Source organism: Aethalodelphis obliquidens, unplaced genomic scaffold (genome assembly GCF_003676395.1).
Source record: "Aethalodelphis obliquidens isolate GAN/ISIS:26980383/991018 unplaced genomic scaffold, ASM367639v1 scaffold44, whole genome shotgun sequence".
In the NCBI taxonomy this organism is placed as follows: Eukaryota; Metazoa; Chordata; class Mammalia; order Artiodactyla; family Delphinidae; genus Aethalodelphis; species Aethalodelphis obliquidens.
This window is the reverse complement of record NW_020837988.1, coordinates 9606828-9626677: the sequence shown is the minus strand read 5'-3', so window position 1 is coordinate 9626677 and position 19850 is coordinate 9606828. Positions and strand designations below refer to the sequence as shown.

At 50.9% G+C, this 19850-nt stretch overlaps 1 protein-coding gene and 1 long non-coding RNA gene across 3 annotated transcripts in view; both read left to right on the top strand.

The window, feature by feature from the left end:
• TIMP2 (TIMP metallopeptidase inhibitor 2) overlaps window positions 1-19554 on the top strand; it is a 51046-nt gene extending 31492 nt beyond the window's left edge. Inside the window, exons 1-5 of one of the 2 annotated variants that reach the window (XM_027080892.1) lie at window positions 4668-4698; window positions 5155-5255; window positions 7316-7424; window positions 15152-15276; window positions 16607-19554. In XM_027080892.1, the coding sequence (XP_026936693.1) occupies window positions 4683-4698; window positions 5155-5255; window positions 7316-7424; window positions 15152-15276; window positions 16607-16804 (549 nt within the window). In that variant the 5' untranslated portion in view covers window positions 4668-4682 and the 3' untranslated portion in view covers window positions 16805-19554. Of the gene's footprint in view, window positions 1-4667; window positions 4699-5154; window positions 5256-7315; window positions 7425-15151; window positions 15277-16606 lie in introns of those variants that run through there. The other variant, XM_027080890.1, reaches the window with a different exon arrangement.
• Window positions 15284-16568, top strand: LOC113606518 (uncharacterized). The gene is made up of 2 exons (XR_003427591.1): window positions 15284-16473; window positions 16527-16568. It is a non-coding gene; the product is annotated as an uncharacterized LOC113606518 (long non-coding RNA).
• Window positions 19555-19850: the final 296 nt, after the last annotated feature.

Below are 19850 nucleotides of genomic sequence, written 5' to 3'. Positions count from 1 at the left end.
CACTTTATCCCTTTTTCCCTTTGGGCAACAGGAGGGGGGCCCATGCTTTTTGGATTTATACTTAAAAGACAGTCCAACTCGGAACTCTGAGCTTGGCATGGAAGACAGTCCCCACTCTGGCTCGTGCCGGGGGCAGAAAGCTGAGGGTCGGGATGTCCGCAGCCGAGTTGGCTGGGGTCCACTGTGCGCTGCTGCCCCGCCCTCCCTCCCCTGTGGGGCCCCTCAGGTCTCCTATCTGTAACTTGCCTGTGGGAACCTCTGGCTGTGATCAATTCATCAGCCAGTGCTTTGCCTGTGTCCTCCCCCCCCCACCCCATGCAGAGTGGTGCTGAGCCCAGATGGTACCTGCTGCCCTGAGCAGCTCAGCGCTGTGGATCCCTCGCACCTACGTGGACAGGTGTGTGCCCAGCATCTCTCTTTCGTGGTTGGAGGGTGTTGACACTTTGGGGAAGGTTTCCATAGAACTGGGCTTTCTTTTCTCTCTTGCTTCACTTTCTTTCCTTCCATTTCTCTCTTTTTCTTTTTTTTTTTTTTATTCATTTATTTTTGGCTGCATTGGGTCTTTGTTGCTGCACGAGGGCTTTCTCTATTTGTGGTGAGCAGGGGCTGATCTTCGATGCAGTGCACAGGCTTCCCACTGCAGTGGTTTCTCTTGTTGCGGAGCACGGGCTCTAGGCGCGCGGGCTTCAGTAGTTGTGGCATGTGGGCTCAGTAGTTGTGGCGCACGGGCTTAGTTGCTCCGTGGCACGTGGGGTCTTCCCGGACAAGGGATCGAACCCATGTCCCCTGCGTTGGCAGGTGGATTCTCAACCACTGCGCCACCAGGGAAGTCCCCGAGGTGCTGTGTTTGTTCTGTCCTGAGCTACACCTGCATCGTGTGTCAGGCACCGCATCACGTGCCCCCCATCTCTTAGTTCTCCCACACCTTGATGGTGTGCAGATACTGGCGGCAGGTGTCTCCATTTCCGATGTGAGCAGCTGAGTCCCAGGGAGGTCAGGGAACTTCCCTGAGGCTACACAGCAGGGAGGGGCTACAGCAGGATGGAGCCCCGCTGCTGCCCCCTTTCAATTAAGAACTCAGACTGCCTGGGAGGCTTAGGAGCTTTTATAAGAGAAAAATGCATGGACCTTGATGTGTGGAATGGAATGGAGTCTCTTGGCTGTTGGGGAGTAGTTTTTGCTTCTTTTCTTTTTTTTTTTTTTTTTAATTTTATTGAAGTATAGTTGATTTACAATGTTGCTAATTTCTGCTGTACAACAAAGTGATTCAGTTATATATATATATTATTTTTCATATTCTTTTCCATTATGATTTATCACAGGATATGGAATATACTTCCCTGTGCTCTACAGTAGGACCTTGTTGTTTATCCATCCTGTATATAATAGTTGGCATCTGCTAATCCCAACCTCCCAATCCCTCCCCACCTCCCCCTTGGCAACCACAAGTCTGTTCTCTATGTCTGCGAGTCTGTTTCTGTTTCATAGATATGTTCATTTGTGTCATATTTTAGATTCCACATATAAGTGATATCATATGGTGTTTGTCTTTCTCTGTCTGACTTACTTCGCTTAGTATGATCATCTTTAGGTCTATCCATGTTGCTGCAGATGGCATTACTTCATTCTTTTTAATGGCTGAGTAGTACTCCATTGTATATATGTACCACATCTTCTTTATCCATTCATCTGTCGATGGACATTCAGATTGTTTCCATGTCTTGGCTGTTGTGAATAGTGCTACTATGAATATAAAGCTGCTTTCATCGTTTGTTTGTTTGTTTGTTTTTTTGGCTGCATTGGGTCCTTGTTGCTGCACGTGAGCTTTTCTCTAGTTGCAGCTAGTGGGGGCTTCTCTTCATTGTGGTGCGTGGGCTTCTTATTGGGTGGCTTCTCTTGTTGCAGAGCACAGGCTCTAGGTGTGTGGGCTTCAGTAGTTGTGGCACTCAGGCTCAGTAGTTGTGGCTCATGGGCTCTAGAGCACAGGGTCAGTAGTTGTGGCACATAGGTTTAGTTGCTCCGTGGCATGTGGGATCTTCCTGGACCAGGGCTCGAACCCGCGTCCCCTGCATTGACAGGCGGATTCTTAACTACTGTGCCACCAGGGAAGCCCAGGGGTACTTGTATCTTTTTGAATTATAGTTTTCTCCAGATATATGCCCAGGAGTGGGATTGCTCAATCATATGGCAACTCTATTTTTAGTTTTTGGTTTTTTGGGGTTTTTTTTGCGGTACGCGGGCCTCTCACTGTTGTGGCCTCTCCCGCTGCGGAGCACAGACTCCAGACACGCAGGTTCAGAGGCCATGGCTCACGGGCCCAGCCGCTCCATGGCATGTGGGATCTTCCCGGACCGGGGCACGAACCCGTGTCCCCTGCATTGGCAGGCGGATCTCAACCACTGTGCCACCAGGGAAGCCCTATTTTTAGTTTTTGAGGAATCTCCATACTGTTCTCCATGGTGGCTGCGCCAATTTACATTCCCACCAACAGTGTAGGGGGGTTCCCTTTTCGCCACACCCTCTCCAGCATTTGTTATTTGTAGACTTTTTAATGATGGCCATTCTGACTGATGTGCAGTGGTACCTCATTGTAGTTTTGAGTTTTTGCTTATTTTCTAATGGCCAGCAGTGTGTTTATTGAACACCTATAATGCAGTAAGCATTGTGCAGGGTGCTGGACCTCTGAAAAGCAGTGCCAAAAAGTTCCAAAAAACATGCAGAACTAGGCGTACCATAGTAAAATCTGGCAGCACTGCTCCTTTTAGAACTGTCATCTCCTTTGGATGTTCCTGGTTCATTTGATGTCATGAGCTGAGGATGATGCCGCGGAAGAGCAAACTTAGGACAGGACTAACCTGATGTTTACTGATTTGCATAAACACCTTTCTGTGCAGCACTGCAATAAGGTATAGATGAGGCAGGTCGTAAGAGGGACCAAGACAAACCTAACCTGTGCTGCCGTCCAAGTATCTCAGGGTCAGCTCAGCAAATAGTGAGCCCTAACTGTTCTGTAGTTAGAGCATAGCTTCTGTCTGTTAGAAGCTCCCAGGGCCCTGAGCAGATGGGTACAGATGTTTACAGCAGAGTGGATGAGAGTTGCGGAATATACCAAGTGCTGCGGGAGGACAGGATTTCCCTGAGGGAAGATGGGGAAGGGCTATTTCAGCTGGGTCTTGAAGGATGAATGGACATTCTCCAAGCAGAGAGAGGGAGATGGCATTCAAGGCAGAAGAAACTTGCCTGTCTAGAGGTATGGACACCCCTGAGCAGGTTCAGATTCAGGGAGTATTATGGACTGGCGGAACAGCAAGAGTGGGGGACCACCACGGCAGCCGAAATAGTCACTGGCTGGCGCCAGGCTGCACAGGGTCTTCTGTTTTAGACGAGGGCAGTGTGCGGCCGAAAAAGATGTTAGAACTGCACGGGACGTGACTGAGAAAAGATAACATGTGCTGCGGAGGGAGGATGGGTGGGGGGTGGGAGGAGACGCTGGGATCAGGTTGACCAGCTACCAAGGGCAAGGCCCTCTGTTCTAGGGTGGCATTTCCTAGATGTGGCTTTGTAGGTTGGGGCCAGGCTCAGCCTGGGAAACAGGAACCTGTGGCCTTGGCCAGTCATGACTCAGCGCCGACAGAAGGAAAAATAAGGATGGGTTTGGGCCTGGGTGGGGCGCTGGGGCTGTGGCGTGGGGCTCTGGTGCCAGGCTGGGATCCACAGCGCATTTCAAGGGTCCAGGGGGATGGGCACAGATGGGGATCCGCGTGCCTGGGCCTCCCTGCTCTATGGGAAAAGACAGCCCTGCCTGGGGGCTCTGAGATTCCAGCTGCCCATTGGGGAGTGGAGGTGGGAGGTGCCTCTGAGCCTGTCTGCTCCTTGTTTCTTTATTTTGCTCACACCCACACTCACGTGACCCTCATCCAGCATGACCCTGAACAGCCGAATCTTGGAGGACAAAGCTGTTTTGGTGGTGTTTTTTTTTTTGCGGTACGCGGGCCTCTCACTGTTGTGGCCTCTCCCGTTGCGCAGCACAGGCTCCGGACACGCAGGCTCAGCGGCCATGGCTCACGGGCCCAGCCGCTCCGTGGCATGTGGGATCTTCCCAGACCGGGGCACAAACCCGCGTCCCCTGCATCAGCAGGCGGACTCTCAACCGCTGTGCCAGAGAAGCCCAGGACAAAGCTTTTAAAGCCATTAAAACAGGCCGTGCCACCAGCTGATAAGCCTCGAAATGAAAAAAGGGAGGGCTCTGCCCGTGACAGGGTGAACTGCTGATCCGCGCCCCGTCAGGTTATGGGTCGGAGCAGAGTCTGGGCTTAAGTGCTACTAGGAAGCCCTGGGGTGCATGGCCCTCGAGCAGCCTCAGGCCCCAGGGAACATTCCGGAACCTTCCCAGCCTGACCTCTTCCCCTCTCCTTCATCTCGTGTCACGTTCCAGGATCATCCTTCTTTCTGTTTGGCCTTTTTCCTCGGCATCTGTCCCTTATGTCTGCTAGAGTTGCTCTCGAATGTCTCCTCCCCCCGTTCAACAGTTTAAATGTTCAACCTTCCTCTGCCGTGCCTCTGATAGAGTATGTGTTATTACAGAGAATCATCCCTGCGACATCTCTCAGGGACACGTTGAGGACAGATTAGGAGGCTGACGAGATAGACCTTTTAGATGGAAGACCCCCAACCTAAATGTGATGGGGCCCCTCGTAGGTAGGTAACTCCCCCTCAGCCTTCAGCCCAAGAGAGCCTGATTGCCGGTTGGCTATGGGGGGTGGGGACTCTCACCATCCTTAACTGCGTGATCAGGACTGCAGACCAGTCAGTGTGCTTATCTGCTTCCCCAGCCGCAGATACACACACACTGGGGAGAAAGAAGAAAAGCCCCAGAGTACTCAAGCGTGACATCAACAGCGAGCTGCTGTTCAAATCAGTGACGGCCCCAGCAGCCCCCTGTCGTGAAGGACGAGAGCTTCTGCTCTGGCGCCCTGTCGACAGAGGGCTCTAGCTTCACTCCTGGTCTCCCCCTCGGGATGGAGTCCGATGCTGTACCCAGGGCTGGGGTCATCTTGCCCCTCACCTCCCACCTCCCTGCTGCCCCTTGCCCCCTCCTTAGAGCCAGAACAGTCTTTCGGGGACTCTGCTCACCTCTCTGTCTTTGTTTTGCAGTGATCAGGGCCAAAGCCGTCAGCGAGAAGGAGGTGGACTCCGGGAATGACATCTACGGCAACCCCATCAAACGGATTCAGTATGAGATCAAGCAAATAAAGGTAATGGCCACTGTCCCTGCGTTGCTCCATTGGGCAGAGCTTTGGGAGCTTTGGGAGCAGGGCCGGGGACCTGGCGGGGCTGGCCTACCATCTCAGTGCACCACTGGGTCCCTAGGACTCGGTCCATCCACCTCTGAGGCAGACAGCTAGGAACGAGGGCGTCAAGCCACAAGTGGATCTGATTTTCCTTAATCCGTAAACGCTGAGAAGTGGTGTGGGCGTGGTCTGTTCCCACCAGCTAGGTTATTTCAGAAATGCATCATCTTCGTGAGCCTCAGCCTTAAGTTACCAAGTTCACAGCATCTGTGGAACGTTCTGTGAGTGCCTCTTCACCTCTCCATGGCAGGTTCAGAGGCAGTGGGAACTTGGCTGTCGCCTCTGGGAGCCCACGACCAATGTGAGAGCAGGTGACCTGATTCCCCCAAACTGCGGGTGGACTCTAGTCCTGCCTGGTTAGCTTTATGCTCTAAGAGGAGGGGGGATTTGGACAGAGGGGGACTCCTGTGGACAGGTGTGCTGGGACGACTTCCTGAGAGAGGGGAGTTGAGAAGGAAATGGACATGGCAGCCTGGCCGGTGACGGAGAAGATGCTTCACCGGGGGAGGGGAGGGACGGAAGGCTTGGGGGCTGCACACCGAGGGGGTGGTGGCATTTGTTAGGTTTTCAGAATGGTGGTTGTGTTCGAGGTCATGTGGCAAGGAGCCCATATTTGGGAGGGAGGGAGAGAGGGGAGGACGTGGGGGGGAGGTTGGGAAGACAGGACCAGTGCTGATGTTGACAATAACTAACTTGGTCTACAAGAGGGAAGAAGATTCTAGGCTCCAGCTGGAGGAACAGCGTTTCAACCTGGGTAGTAGTTGTGGCCATCCATGTTTAATTTTGTTACAAAAATAAAAAATAGAACATAAATGTTACCAGAAGGTCAAAGAAATGCTTAATCATTGTGCCTATGTCATTTAAAGAGGTGACCCAGTGCCTACATCTCTATTTATGAAGCGGGAAGGACAGTTATCTCTGCTCTCACGCCTCATTGAGGGGTCGTGAAAAGGCAGGTGTTGACAGCAAGGAAGCACTTTCAGCCCTTTGGTGACAGACGTCATTGATAACCTTTCTTGGCATGAGTTGGGGTGTAGCTCTTGCAAAGCGGGTTCGCCGTGACATTGGGATGACCCTGTTCCATTTGAGTTTGCTTGTTGAAACTCTTCCCCCCAAAACCAAACAACGCTATCAATCTCGGTTTAGCCATCAGCGAGAGTCCTGATGCAGTTCGTGTGGAATCGTGGAGCCCGCGTGTCTGTGATCTACAGCCGTGTTTAGGCTCCTCTGTTGTGTGGTCCTGGTGCGTGCGTGCGCTCCCCTTTCCATTACCCCCACCCCCGCTCACCCGGCTTCCAGCAGCCTGCACCCTCAAAACTGGCGTGGAGGGCAGTTCTCAGTCCACACTCAGGCCACCGCCTGTCACTGTCCCTGATGGGGCTGCAGGAGCTCCCTGGCTGTGGCTTTCTCAATTCCTGCCCAGGCACTGGAACAATGCACCCCTTCACCTGGGCAGCAGGTCTGTTCCCAAGAGGCTGTAAGAAAATCACAAGTTGAAAAGTCAAACTCCACTTGCCCAAGGAGTTACGTCCTAATTGAGAGGCGCCTCTCCGCTCTGGTCCCCGTCAAGTAGCCAGTGCGTAAAATTCCTGGAAAGACACAAAGTGGTGATACTCCGTGATGTGTCAGAATCACCTGGAGAGACATAAGCCCCTCCCCAGGGATGCTGAGATGACCTCACAGGTGGTAGGGAGAGCGGGTGTGTTATCTGAGGCGGGTCCTTCTGGATGACAGTCTCATGCCCAGCCTGGTGACAACTGCCACACTAAGAAGTAAATCAGTGACTCCAGGGAATCCCGTGCATTAGGAATGGTCGTCTTCTGATCTGTCTTACTGGTACATCTCCATCCCCTCTTCCATGTTGGCAGTACCATGGGTGCAGGTCGGGGCGCCCCGCCGTGTTCGGGATGGGAACGTGGCTGTGCCGCCCAATTCGTTTACATTTCTCATTCTCCTCTTTCCAGATGTTCAAGGGACCTGACAAGGACATAGAGTTCATCTACACGGCCCCCTCCTCCGCAGTGTGCGGGGTCTCGCTGGACATTGGAGGAAAGAAGGAGTATCTCATTGCAGGTGTGTATGTGGATATGGGCATGGAACGTTCCTAGGGACCCTGCAGGGGTGGGGAGGCAGGGTGGCTCAAAGTGGAACAGAGCCCTGACGATACACACAGTGCTATTCAGAAGTCTCAGGGATTCCCTGCCTAATTCCCGTCAGAGAATTAGTGAATTTTCTCCTGTCCTAGACATTCCCCTTGTTAGAATAGTGGAACCAATGTGACTTGAGGGGAAGGAACAAAGTAAACCGGTATTCATAGGGAATTTGAGGTCAGGTGCACGCAAAGAGGTGAGATGCTGGAAGTGCTCAAGCCCGGACAGGAGGCGGGGAAGGAGAGTTGAAACCTCATTTTAAATCTCTGGATATTATTACGCTCTCTACTCACCTGCTGCTTTGTTCGTCGTATCCCTCTTTTTTTACTGTGATAAAATATATATAACATGAAATTGACCATTTTAGCCATTCTTAGGTGTACAGCTTGGTGGCGTGAAGCACGTTCACATTGTTGTACAACCACCACCACCATCCGTCTCCAGAACCTTCATCTTCCCAGACTGAAACTCCATGCCTGTTAAACGCCCCCCTCGCCCCAGCCCTGGCAATCTCCATTCTGCTTTCTGTCTCGGTGAATCTGACTCCTCTAGGGACCTCATAAAAGTGGGATCCTACAGCGTTCGCCCTTTTGTGATGGGCTGATTTCACTGAGCATAATGTTCTCAGGGGTCAGCCATGTTGCAGCAAATGTCAGAATTTCCTCCTTTTTTAAGGCCGAATAATACTCTGTTGTATGGATAGACCACATTTTGTTTATCATTGCATCTCTTTTAAAAATTATACTCTTTTATTCTTACATAAAATGATTTCCCTTTACTTCTTTCTACTGCCTCCTCTGCCCGCCCACCTAGGCTTCCCCCCAGAGTCCAGAGCAGGTGTCCTCAGAATCAGCGCTATTGACATTTGAGACCAGATCATTCTTTGTTGGGGGGCTTTTCCTATGCATGTAGGACATTAGCTACATCCCTGGCTTCCACCCACTGATTGCTGTAACATCCTCCCCCCAGTCGTGGGGTCTCCGACATCACCAGATGTTCCCGGGGCAGGGGCAGAATCACCCTGAGTTGAGACCCCGCCCCGGTCTAACAGAACCTCCAGTGATGCCATAAATGCTGTATGCCCGTGCTGTCCGGTATGGCCGCCACGAACCACACACGGCTGCTGAGCGCTTGAGCTGCGGCTGGTGCAACTGAGGGGCTGGGGCTTTCATTTTACTTCATTGCAGTTGATTTAAATGTAAATGTGAACGGCCATCTGCAGCTGGTGGCCCCTATACTGGCCGGTGCTGTCTGGGTCAGCCAAGGAAACTTGCTGCCCTCTTCTAGGGAAAGTAGGAGTCAGATCACAAACTTAAGAAAAAAGAAGAGACAGGACACCTCCCCTAGACCGACATCCTATTTTGTTCCCCAAATCCCAATTTAATCATAAAATGAATTCCAAATCCAAATCTCCATGATTTGGGGGATTTTCCTCCGTCCCGGTTATTCACACGTTTCAACACATGTTTAGCGGGTGCCCCTAGGTGCCTAGCTCTGTGCTCGGCATGGCAGGGGTTCAGGAAGAGAGATCCTGGGGCCCTGCTGTCAGGAAGCCCATGTTCCCACCCGCGGGGGGACAGGAGAAGAAGTTAAAGAAAGTAAGATAAGTTTCACACGTGGGGAAATGTGAATAGTGAGTGAATGCTTAAAAGGTACAAAGAGGCAGAGACCCTAGCAGGTGCCAGGACCCAGAAGATGTAGTGTCTGGAGAAGGTACTGACCTTGGCCGTGCAAGGGCGGTGCTGCAGGGAGGGAGGTGCAGTGGGGCCAAGGAGGCTTCTGGGATCTCTCCTTGGACAAGTACCTCCCTCCCTTCCACAAAATGCTCACATCCAGCACCTGCTTCCGTGAGTTTCTTTGTCAATACCTCAAGAATTTTGTCCCTCTCCTTGGGGATAATGGGAGATTTTTTTCCTTCCTTTATAGGCCCTTCTGAACTTCCTAAATGTTTTATTTTGAGCACCTATTATTTTTTAACATCTTTATTGAGATATAATTCACACAGCATACAATTCACCCATTTAAAGTGTATAATTCAAGGGTCTGGGTGTATTTACAGAGGTGTGCAACCTTCAGCACAGTCAGAAAGAAACCCTATACCTTTTAGCTATTACCTTCCTAACTCCCACTCTCCCCTGACCCCAGCTCGCAGCAACCGCTAATCTTTCTTTGTAGATTTCTTTACTCTGGACTTTCTTATGAATGGAATCATGTAACATGTGGTCCTTTGTGTCTGGCTTCTTTCAGCATAATGTTTTTTAAAGTTTTTAATGTTTTGTTCATGTTGTAACATGTATCAGCACTTCACTCCTTTTTATGGCTGAATAATATTCCACTGGATGGATGTACTACCCATTCAGCATTTCTCCTATCCATTCAGCATTTCACTGGGGTTGTTTCTGCCTTTTGTCTATTATGAGCAATGCTGCTCTGAACATGTGTGTGCAAGTTTTTGCCTGGACGTGTGTTTTCATTTCTCTTGGGTAGATACTTAGGAGTGGAACTGCAGGACCTACGGTGACGCTGTGTTTCACCATTTGAGGAACTGACAGACTGTTTTACAAAACAGCTGCACCGTTTCACATTTGCAGTATCTACTGTTTTTACAGTAGGAAAGATAATGTCAAATGGAGAGAAGCGGATGAGGACAAAAATCACAATGCAGAGAGCTGACAACCTGACTGTGACATCACAGTAGCACAGGAAATGGCACTGGCGGAGACACACCTGGTTCAGGGACCTTATTGCCCCAGCCAATCAAAGGCTTCTGATTTTCTGTGTCCTTTTTTTGTCCTTGTCTCTAACACCCTTTAAAATGAGAGCCTCAGCCATCCTGCTGAGTCTCCACACTGCCCTCTAAGGGCTGTCTGGCCAAACTGCAGAGCTGCCGAAGCCCTTATTCAAGGAGGGAGAGCCTGCATCCTGTCGTGGGCGGCTCCTGGTGGAAAAGCGACCTCAGTGTGGGCTAGGACCTGCTTCCAGACATGCCCAGCTGAATCCTTACCCACGCTGAGGCTCTGTCTTAAAGGCCTCTACATCAGGCTTCACCAGCTCCCTGTTAATAGAAATAGGAGTGCCCTTTTCCTGGCACTGACGTTCTCCAAATGCTTTCCATGTGGGTTCCATTTAATCCTCACTACCCCCTATTATCCCCATTTTACAGATGAGGAAAACTGAGGAGTAGAGGCTGGAGCCGTGTTCCCAGGTCCCGTGGTGTGTGCCTGAACCCACTTTCACTTTCAAGCCGATTGTTAAACTTCGGTTGATGTCATGGTGGCAGCTTGAAATTGGCCAGAGGGGGAGTATTTACACCACAGAATTAGGGCAAACGCTACACACCAGAGCTTTTCCTCCCAGGAGAGCTGCTGGTCAGGCGTTTCTCAGCACACGCCTGACAGCGTCACGCTGCCGGGGAGTGGTGCAATGGTGCAGCCGGAATTTAGACCCTGGTCCGCCTGACCCCTGGGTCTGTTACACTCTGCTTCTTCCATCATTGGTCCAGGTTTCGAAGTCTCACTGCCCCAACGCCTAACCCAGCAGTCCTCCACATGCACTGCTCGTTGGAATTCCACAGGGAGTTTGCAAAAATCCTGATGGCCAGGCGGCACCCCAGACCAATTCAAGCAGAATCTCCAGGGGTGGGGCCCCGGCATCAGCATTTGTAAAGCTCCCTAGGAGAGTCCAGTGTGCAGCCAGGACTGAGAACCTGCCCTCCTCTGGGTCAAGGCAGACCTTTTGTTCCAGAGGTGCCAAATAGCCAGTCTGCACACACTCAGGAGAGCTGAGCCCCAGCAGCCGTGGTTGGTCACCTCCCTCGAGGTCAGTAGCCTCTGGACATTATTTCATCTCCTGGGGCCCTTCTCAGTCAATCAGACCTGCCTCTTGCCCCGAGATTCTGAGGAGCGGGGCACCGCCCTTTATTCCACGAGATGGGTGGTCCAGACCATGGGGCCCTTTGGCCGGATCCTGAGGCAGGATGGGGAGATGGCTTATGTCCAGCAGTCAGGAGCCCCAGCAGTGTCTCCGTGGAGCGTGGGGCTTGGGTCCTGCCCCGTTCCGCTTACCCCGAGAGTGCAAGGAAACCGCAGGGCTGCTTAGCAGATGGGTCCAGGACAAGAGCGGAGGTCCACGTGGTGGCCGCGTGGTGATTGTTTTCCTGGTGGTTGCTTTTCTTTCTTTTGGGGGACGTGGAGGGAAAATCAGTTGTGCTCAGACCCTTTTCTGAAAGGGAAGGACTTCATGTCCAAAGGGAGCATCGTGAGTCAAGTGCAGAAAGCCTCACGATTTCAAGTCACTCGTGATAACATTGATATTTTTCCCACGCGGAAGCTCAGCCGTTCGTATGTGCTATTTAACATGGAACATGTATGTGACCTGTGCTGCTCCTACCACAGGCCCTTTCAATTGTCCCCAGGCTGAATGAGAAGACAGTTATACAAGTAATTGCCACACACATTTCAGAAGCTTGCTACACATGAAACCATCCAAATTGTAGCTCCACTTATAATAAAAATTAAAAACACTTGAAGGGAAATTCATGTGGTGACTGTGTGCCTATCATCTCGACTACCTCACATTTAGTATTGGAAGCAAGCAAGTGACATGGGACACATTTTAGTGCCCTAACTGGCCATGGAACATAAGATTAATAAAAGGCACTTCCACTGGCGGCTGACTCACCCCATTACAGAGGGACCTCTCTAATCTGACTTCCTTCCCTGGCTCAGAGAGACAGCTCTGGAACAAATCTGTTTAATTTCTAAAGAACAGACTCTAGATCTTGTTTTCCTGGAGTCGGAATGGGCTAACCAAGAATCACGGGGCACAGTAAACCACTCAGCCAGCGCTGGCTGCAGCCCCAGGAGTGACCACACAGCCTGGGGCAGCCCACCTCCTCCTGGGCTGATGACTCAACTTCACATGTTGAGTTGGCTCCGTGAGACGCTTGTGTTCAGGAACTGTTATGGAATCGGCCCTGTAATTTTCTTCTACAGTCCTCTCCTCCGGAAGGAAAAATAAACATACAACCCTCAGTTACAAATTTTAATTAATTCCTGTTTTTCTGTAGCCAAGAAAGACTTTGCTTTTTTTCGAAGGCAGACAGATGCTCACGTGCCCAACCAAGTCTTAATTACCTCTACTGAAAGGGGTCGCCTTTTAACATTCTGAGATGCTACACCATTTACACGTGACAGTTAAAGCTCATGTGAGCCCAGTAACTGGGACCACTGAAACTATACAATTTCCATTTCATCTCTATGCCCTCTGTGGAAGTTTGAATTGGTGGTGAAAAGATTAAAGAGGAAGACAGCAAGAAAAAGATAATGAAGCACATTGTTAGAACAGATACCCACGCCATCGTCAGCAGACTTTTATTGAGCCATTACTATGTGCAAGGAACTATGGATAAAAAAGGATTAAGACACAACCCTTACCCTTCGTGTTTATGAGCTGGTTAAGGAACAAGATACGTAAGAAAGGCAAAGAACGATGTGAAGTGGGATATTGGTGCCCGTCACCTGACACAGTGGAAGTTGCTCCGGAAGTCTGGAGGGAGAGACCAGTCTGAGAACTCAGCCTGCCTCTGATGAATGACCAGCCTGGGCAAGGTAGTAAATGCCAGAAGAAACCAGGCTGTGGGAAGGAGTTACTTGCCATCTGTCCATTTTGCTCCTCATCTATTCTGAACTCATAGAAAGTAGCTATAGGCCTAGGGAAAAAAAATAGCTATTTTTGAAGTTTAAGGCCACCCAGACGTATATTTTTTTAGTTATTAGGATCAGAATGAATGCTACAGTAGTCATTCTGCTCCTTGATACCTTTCTTTACCTGGAATGTCATACAACTCTAAACAGATACAAAGAAAAATAGAGCTCCTGAAGGTAAGAGGCGTGTTTAAAGAAGAGGTAAGAGCATGAGAATTCATACCTGGGGACTGCTTCCTGCCACCTGCCCAGCAAAGGATGGGCAGGTGGCAGAGGATGTCACTGGTGCCGCTCGCAGCCTCAGGCAGCCCATCTCATCTTTCCCCTGGCAATAGATTTCTGTTTCACTTCCTCCCGACAGGGCACGGTTGACGACAAGCTGCATCAGTGCTTCGCTGAGCTATGTTTCTATTAGCAGATTGTCCGTGGCCAGGGCTATGCCTGAGATCATTAAGTCGGATGCATTGCAGCTTTGTCAAGCCGAGGCGCTCAGGGTGCAGCCCGGGGCTCCTCTCTGCCTCTGAGGGAATCGCGTGTCGCTCTCTGCCAGGCTCTGGTGTCATCACTGGGTATCTGTGCCTCTTGACAAGGTGCCATTGTAGCAGGAGGGACAAGATTTTAGACGACCTCCCTGGCCCTCGTTAGGTTCTGTCAGTCACCAGAATACACTGGCTTGTCTTTTTCTCCTGCTCAGTTAATGCCCGGGCTGTCACCAATGAGAACTCTTCACAAAAGGAGGAAGGGGGCTGAGTCAGGAGCCTAAGGTACCACAGCATCTCATCATCCCCAATAAAAGGAATTCAGGGCAGATTTCTGATTTTATAAATTTCTATTTTTACTGTTCATAACGGAACAACCCAGAATTACAAGTTCAACATCAAATGGAGGAAATGCTTAGGAATAAATATTTGGTGGAAAGAAACCAGGAAACAATACAATCTACGTACAACATGATCTTGTGTGTGTGAATACGTGTGCATAAAAGAATATTGGAAGGAAATGCATCAAAATTTAGCTCTAGGTAATGAAAAGAGAGAAGTTTTTAAAAATTATTTCCTACCGGACTTCCCTGGTGGCGCAATGGTTAAGAATCCACCTGCCAGTGCAGGGGACACGGGTTCGAGCCCTGGTCCGGGAAGATCCCACATGCCGTGGAGCAACTAAGCCCACATGCCACAACTACGGAGCCTGCGCTCTAGAGCCCGTGAGACACAACTACTGAGCCTGCGTGCTGCAGCTACTGAAGCCTGTGTGCCTAGAGCCTGTGCTCTGCAACAAGAGAAGCCACCACAACGAGGAGCCTGTGCACCACAGTGAAGAAAGCCCGTGCACAGCAACGAAGACCCAACACAGCCATAAATAAATAAATAAATTTTTTAAAAAAATTATTTCCTACCTTTTCTAAGTTTTCTACAGTGAGCTTGCATTCTCTTTATACTCAGAATAAATATTCCACAGTGTATGAGTGTGCTCGGGTTGCTATAACAAAAACCACAGACTGGTTAAACAACAGAAATTTATTTTCTCACAATTCTGGAGTCTGGAAGTCCAAGATCAAGATGTTGGCAGGGTTGGTTTCTTCTGAGGCCTCTCTCTGTGGCTTGTGGATGGCCACTTTCTCCCTGTGTCCCCACATGGTCGTCCCTCTTTGTCTGTCTGTGTCTAATCTCTTCCTCTTATAAGGGCACCAGTCCTATTGGATTAGGATTCACCCTAATGACCTCATTTTAATCAATTCTTGAAAGGCCTTCTTTCCTAATTCAGTCACATCCTGACGTGCTAGGGGTAAGGGCTTCAACATCTGAATTTCGGAGGGGACACAACTGAGCCCACAGCACACGGTACTGTCAGAACTGACCCTCCCTATGCCCAAGCCACATCCAAATGCAGGAGGAGGATGAGAACCCAGGACTCGTCCTGAGCTTGGTGACCCCTGTCTACTCAGGAAAGGCCGAGGGGAACGGCAAGATGCACATCACCCTCTGCGACTTCATCGTGCCCTGGGACACCCTGAGCACCACCCAGAAGAAGAGCCTGAACCACAGGTACCAGATGGGCTGTGAGTGCAAGGTAAGCCGCCACTACCTCCTCCCACGCTCCGCCTCACCACCACCTCCTCCAGGTGGGTGGACTGCTGGGATTTGATCCTTGGCTTTCCTGGGCCTCTCAGTCCTTGGGGTCCCAACTTAGGCCAGGGCTCTGGGGAGGTGTGGCCTACCCACAAGTGAGGATGTCCAGCCAGGGACATTTGGGAGGTGAGGGGAATCTGACCATGTGGCCTGTGGCTTCTAGGAAGGAAGCCTTCTAGGAGGAGGAGTTTCGTGGGGAGAACATGGTCCTAGGAGTATCTTTCTACAAATGTACAAGGGCAGAGAATTGTGTGCCTTGTGAAAGAGTGTCCCGGGTGCTATGCTTTTGCCAACATACCAGCCATTTCCATGCATGGGTCCGTGTAAATGTGGGGTCTGTGTGCTGAAGCCCCAGCCCCTCTTCTTAAAGCGGCCCAGAGGTTGCACCAAACACAGTTACAGCGGCGCTAATGCTTAGAAGCAGCCGTAGAAGGTGAGATCTCCTCCACGGCCCGCGGGCTCCCATCGTGTTGTCTGCTGACACATCAGCACTGCCCCTCCCCCAGCCCCAGCACAGGATGCGAGTCTGGGTCCCGAAGATGCTGGCCCAGCGCAGCCCTGTGTGAGGCTGCGGGGATTGGCCTCTGCCGGTTGGCGCTGCTTGTGCCGCCCTCCTGCCCATCCTGGTAGATGGGCCCTCCTGTCCTTAGCTCGTTCAGAACGTGAATTCCGACCTACAGCTACACGTAGGTCCAGCGAACTCCTCTGTGCCCAACATGAAGTTAAGAAGCGAGTTCCTGGTTTTTCCTTGCTTAGCCTGAAGGTGTTCACCTTCCTGTGAACTCAGGTTCTTTTGCCAAAATGCTACTTGCTGATCCCCTCTAAACCCATGCGTGCTTGGGAGCAAGACAACGTCCTTTTAATTTGATTTGAACCTATCCAGTAGATTCAAGACCCTTTATTGTTATTATTGTTATACTCCCAGGAGGGCAGGGCTGAGCTGAAGCCAGTTTGTTATGCTCAGAGAAGGTAGACCAGATGGCCCAAAGTGGAGGAGCGTTCGCAGTTGCTGGGGGTGTAGAGACTATGTACTGTCCCGCCTTGGGCAGGCTGCCTACTACCATTTGGAGAGTATGGGGCTCAGGAAAGGCTACTGATGGAGCGGGTTGGACTCCAGTCCCAGCTCCCTCCCTTCCTGGTGCACTCACTTGGTCATTCATTCTGCAAACTGCCCTCGAGCACCTTCGCCAGGTGCATTGCCAGGTTCTGGAGATGCCCCCGTGAGTGGCCTTGGTCCCTGACTGAATCCACCTCTGCGTCCCCCTTCCTAGATCACGCGCTGCCCCATGATCCCGTGCTACATCTCCTCTCCGGACGAGTGCCTCTGGATGGACTGGGTCACGGAGAAGAGCATCAACGGGCACCAGGCCAAGTTTTTCGCCTGCATCAAGAGAAGCGACGGCTCCTGTGCGTGGTACCGTGGAGCGGCACCCCCCAAGCAGGAGTTTCTGGACATCGAGGACCCGTAAGCAGGCCACCAGCACCCCTGTGGCCAATTGAAAGCCTCCAAGAGTTCAGACTGGTCCAGCTCCGACATCCCTTCCTGGAAACAGCATGAATAAAACAGTCATCCAAGTGGGTCTAAATTAGTGTGATTCTCCTCCCCACCCCCGTTTTCCTTTTCAACATCGTTGTGGGTCTGGAGGCAGAGGTGGGTCCCATACCCCACCCGCCAGCCTGGACACTGCGCAACTCGGTCTCCCATCCTTGAGCGCGGGCAGGGGCAGGACGCTCGGGCTTCCCTCCCAGGCCCAGCCTTGGCACTGTCACAAACGCTGAGCAGGCAGCGACTTAAGGGTCCCCTAGCCTGGTCAGGGCAGAGCCTGGAAGTGTGCATTTTGCAGAAACTTTTGAGGGTCGTTGCCAGACTGTGTAGCAGGCCTACCAGGTCCCTTTCCTCTTGAGAGGGGCATGTCCCTCAGTTCCTGCAGCTTCCACCTCTGGCCCTAGGGTGGCAGCCCCTGCCCCTTGTAAGTGCCCTGTACCCCCGCAGACTCCCCCATGCCCACCACGGACTCCCAGTACCTGTGACTTCTGTGTGTCTGGGAGCAGCCCTGGACCGGTGGCTTGCTCTTAATGGAGCCCCAGTTAATTGTATTAATCTGCAGAATTCCATCGGGAGCCTCCCTCCCAGACCTTGTAGCGATGCAGGGACAAGGAGCTTCAGCTCCAGCCAAGTCCTTTGATTCCCATCCCTGGCCCCCAACACACACCCGAGCCCTTGGCGGAACCTGCCACGTTCTGCCCTGGGGCAGACATTTGCGGGGGCGGGGCTTGGCTGCCCTTGTAGTTCCTTACTGAGCTGCTGAGGCCCCTCGCTCCCTCTTTCTCTTTCTGGCCTCCGGCATCTAGGTGGAGGGGCGCGAATTTGCTTGGCGAGGGGTTGTGTGTGGCTGGTGGCATGAGCTGGCTGTGCCGTCTGCACATCCTGAGGACATCAAAAGCTGGGTCCCGCTCTGTCCCCCAACACGCCTCAGAGGCCCCCAAGCAGGTGCCAGAGGTTTAGAGTATGACCTCCCTCGAAGACTGACTGTCACTGTGCCATGCGGGGGTTCCCGAGAGTGAAGTTAACGCAGCGTAGAATGAAGTCCTCCCCAGGGAAGGACGGATTTGGGAGGGAGGTGGCGTCAGTAGAATTCTCATTGCTTTCTGGGCCTCCAGGACTCTGTGGCCAGCTTTAAGAGACATTCTTCTAAAGATGAATTTTTAGAGAATATGTGAACCCAAATTACAAGTGTACCCACCTCTGCTTATATTTCTTGTATTACGAAGATCTCTCGGTTAAGAAAGTTCATAGGGAACTAGGGAACCTATCTGTTCCCTAAAGGTGGTTTCCTGATGCCAGTAAACTGGGAGTTAGCAGAGGCAGAAATTTCTCAGCAACAGTAAAGATAATCTCCTTTTTCTTCCCACTTGTGTTCTAAAGATAAACTGTTCTGAGTTTATCATGCACGCTATATGCAAACACACACAGTGAAACTGAAGTCTGTCAGCCTGGGAGTGGTCCTTCTGCAGAATTCTTCCAAAGTCATCTTCTAAGCCTGCTCTATTCTGCGGTGACCCCAAAGCACCTGTAAGACTCCTGACCTCCCCCACCAGTGGCATGCAGCCCCCATGCCTACCCGGGACCTGGTCAGCACAGATTCTGATGACTCCCTTTCTAGGGCAGACTAGGGGACTCTCCAGGAATCCGGCCCGCTCCAAGGGCGTCTTCATGCTGTACAGTGATAGAAAGTTTGTAAGATGTCATAATGGACCAGTCCTTGTGATTTCAGTATATACGAGAACACCAGACCCTCCAATCAGTATAACACCCCACCCCCGTCTGCTTCCTGTACGGTGTTATCATATGTAACATTTACTCCTGTTTCTGCCGATTTTTTTAAATGTGTTGGTTTGTTTCTGACATCAGTTGTAATCATTCCTGTGCTGTATTTTTTATTACCCTTGGTAGGGGTTAGACTCGCACCTTTTTTTTCCAAAGGTTTCTGCATCGTGGGAGCAGTGGACCCAGAGTGGAAATGGCGCGGTAGCTAGCCTATGATGGTGATTCCTTCAGACCTTTTCTTCAGTTCCTTGAGTATCGTTGATTTTCCGTCTCCCATCTTTTGTTCTCCAGTTCCAATTATTACGAGGCAAAGAATCTTTGAGTAGGTTGGTTCTAAAAGATGGCCTTTATATTCAGTCTACGCACATCCGTCTTGTAGCCATGCTGAGCAGAAAAAAAAAAAAGATGAAGTACCTGGTGGTGGCCGAGAGAAGCCACTCAGATACCCTCAAGGGTAAATAGTTGCCATATATATATAGTTTAAGAAGGCTGCATTCAGCATTGTTTAATTTATATGTTATGTTCTAAGCACTGCTCTTTCCTCCCTCTATACTTCTGCAAGCAACTCAAAATATTTAAAATAAAGTTTACATTGTAGTTATTTCCAAATCTTGGCTTGATAAGTATTAAGAAATATCGGACTTGCCGCCGTAATTTAAAGCTTTGTTGATCTTGTTCGTTTTTGTTTGGATTTTTTTGTTCGTTTTTTTTTTTTTTTTTACTTTTGGGGCAATGTGATTTTGCTGGAATATGAAGTCTGAGACCTTCCTGTGCTGGGAACACGTGAGAGTTGTTGAAAGTCGACAAGCAGACAGCGCATGTCTCCGATGCCTTGTGTCATTCTCGAGTGACCGCTCGGTCCGTGGACAATAAACAGTATTATCAACGAGAGCGCTGGCTATCTCTGTGTGATCGTGTCCGACACTCCGAGCTGCCGCTTTCTAGATTAGGAACACGGGAGGGTGCGGGTTGGTTTATCCCCTGAGAAGCAGGCCTGGGCGCTTAGAGGCCTAGGTGGGATGTGGCAGAGAGTGTGGCAGACGACGGGGAATATGGTTTCTCAAACTGGCCAAGAGGCAGGACGGGGCCCCTTCATTCAGCACATACTTCTCCCTTTCTCCCTTTCTGTTACGGAGCACTACACACACACACACACACACACACACACACACACACACACACACACA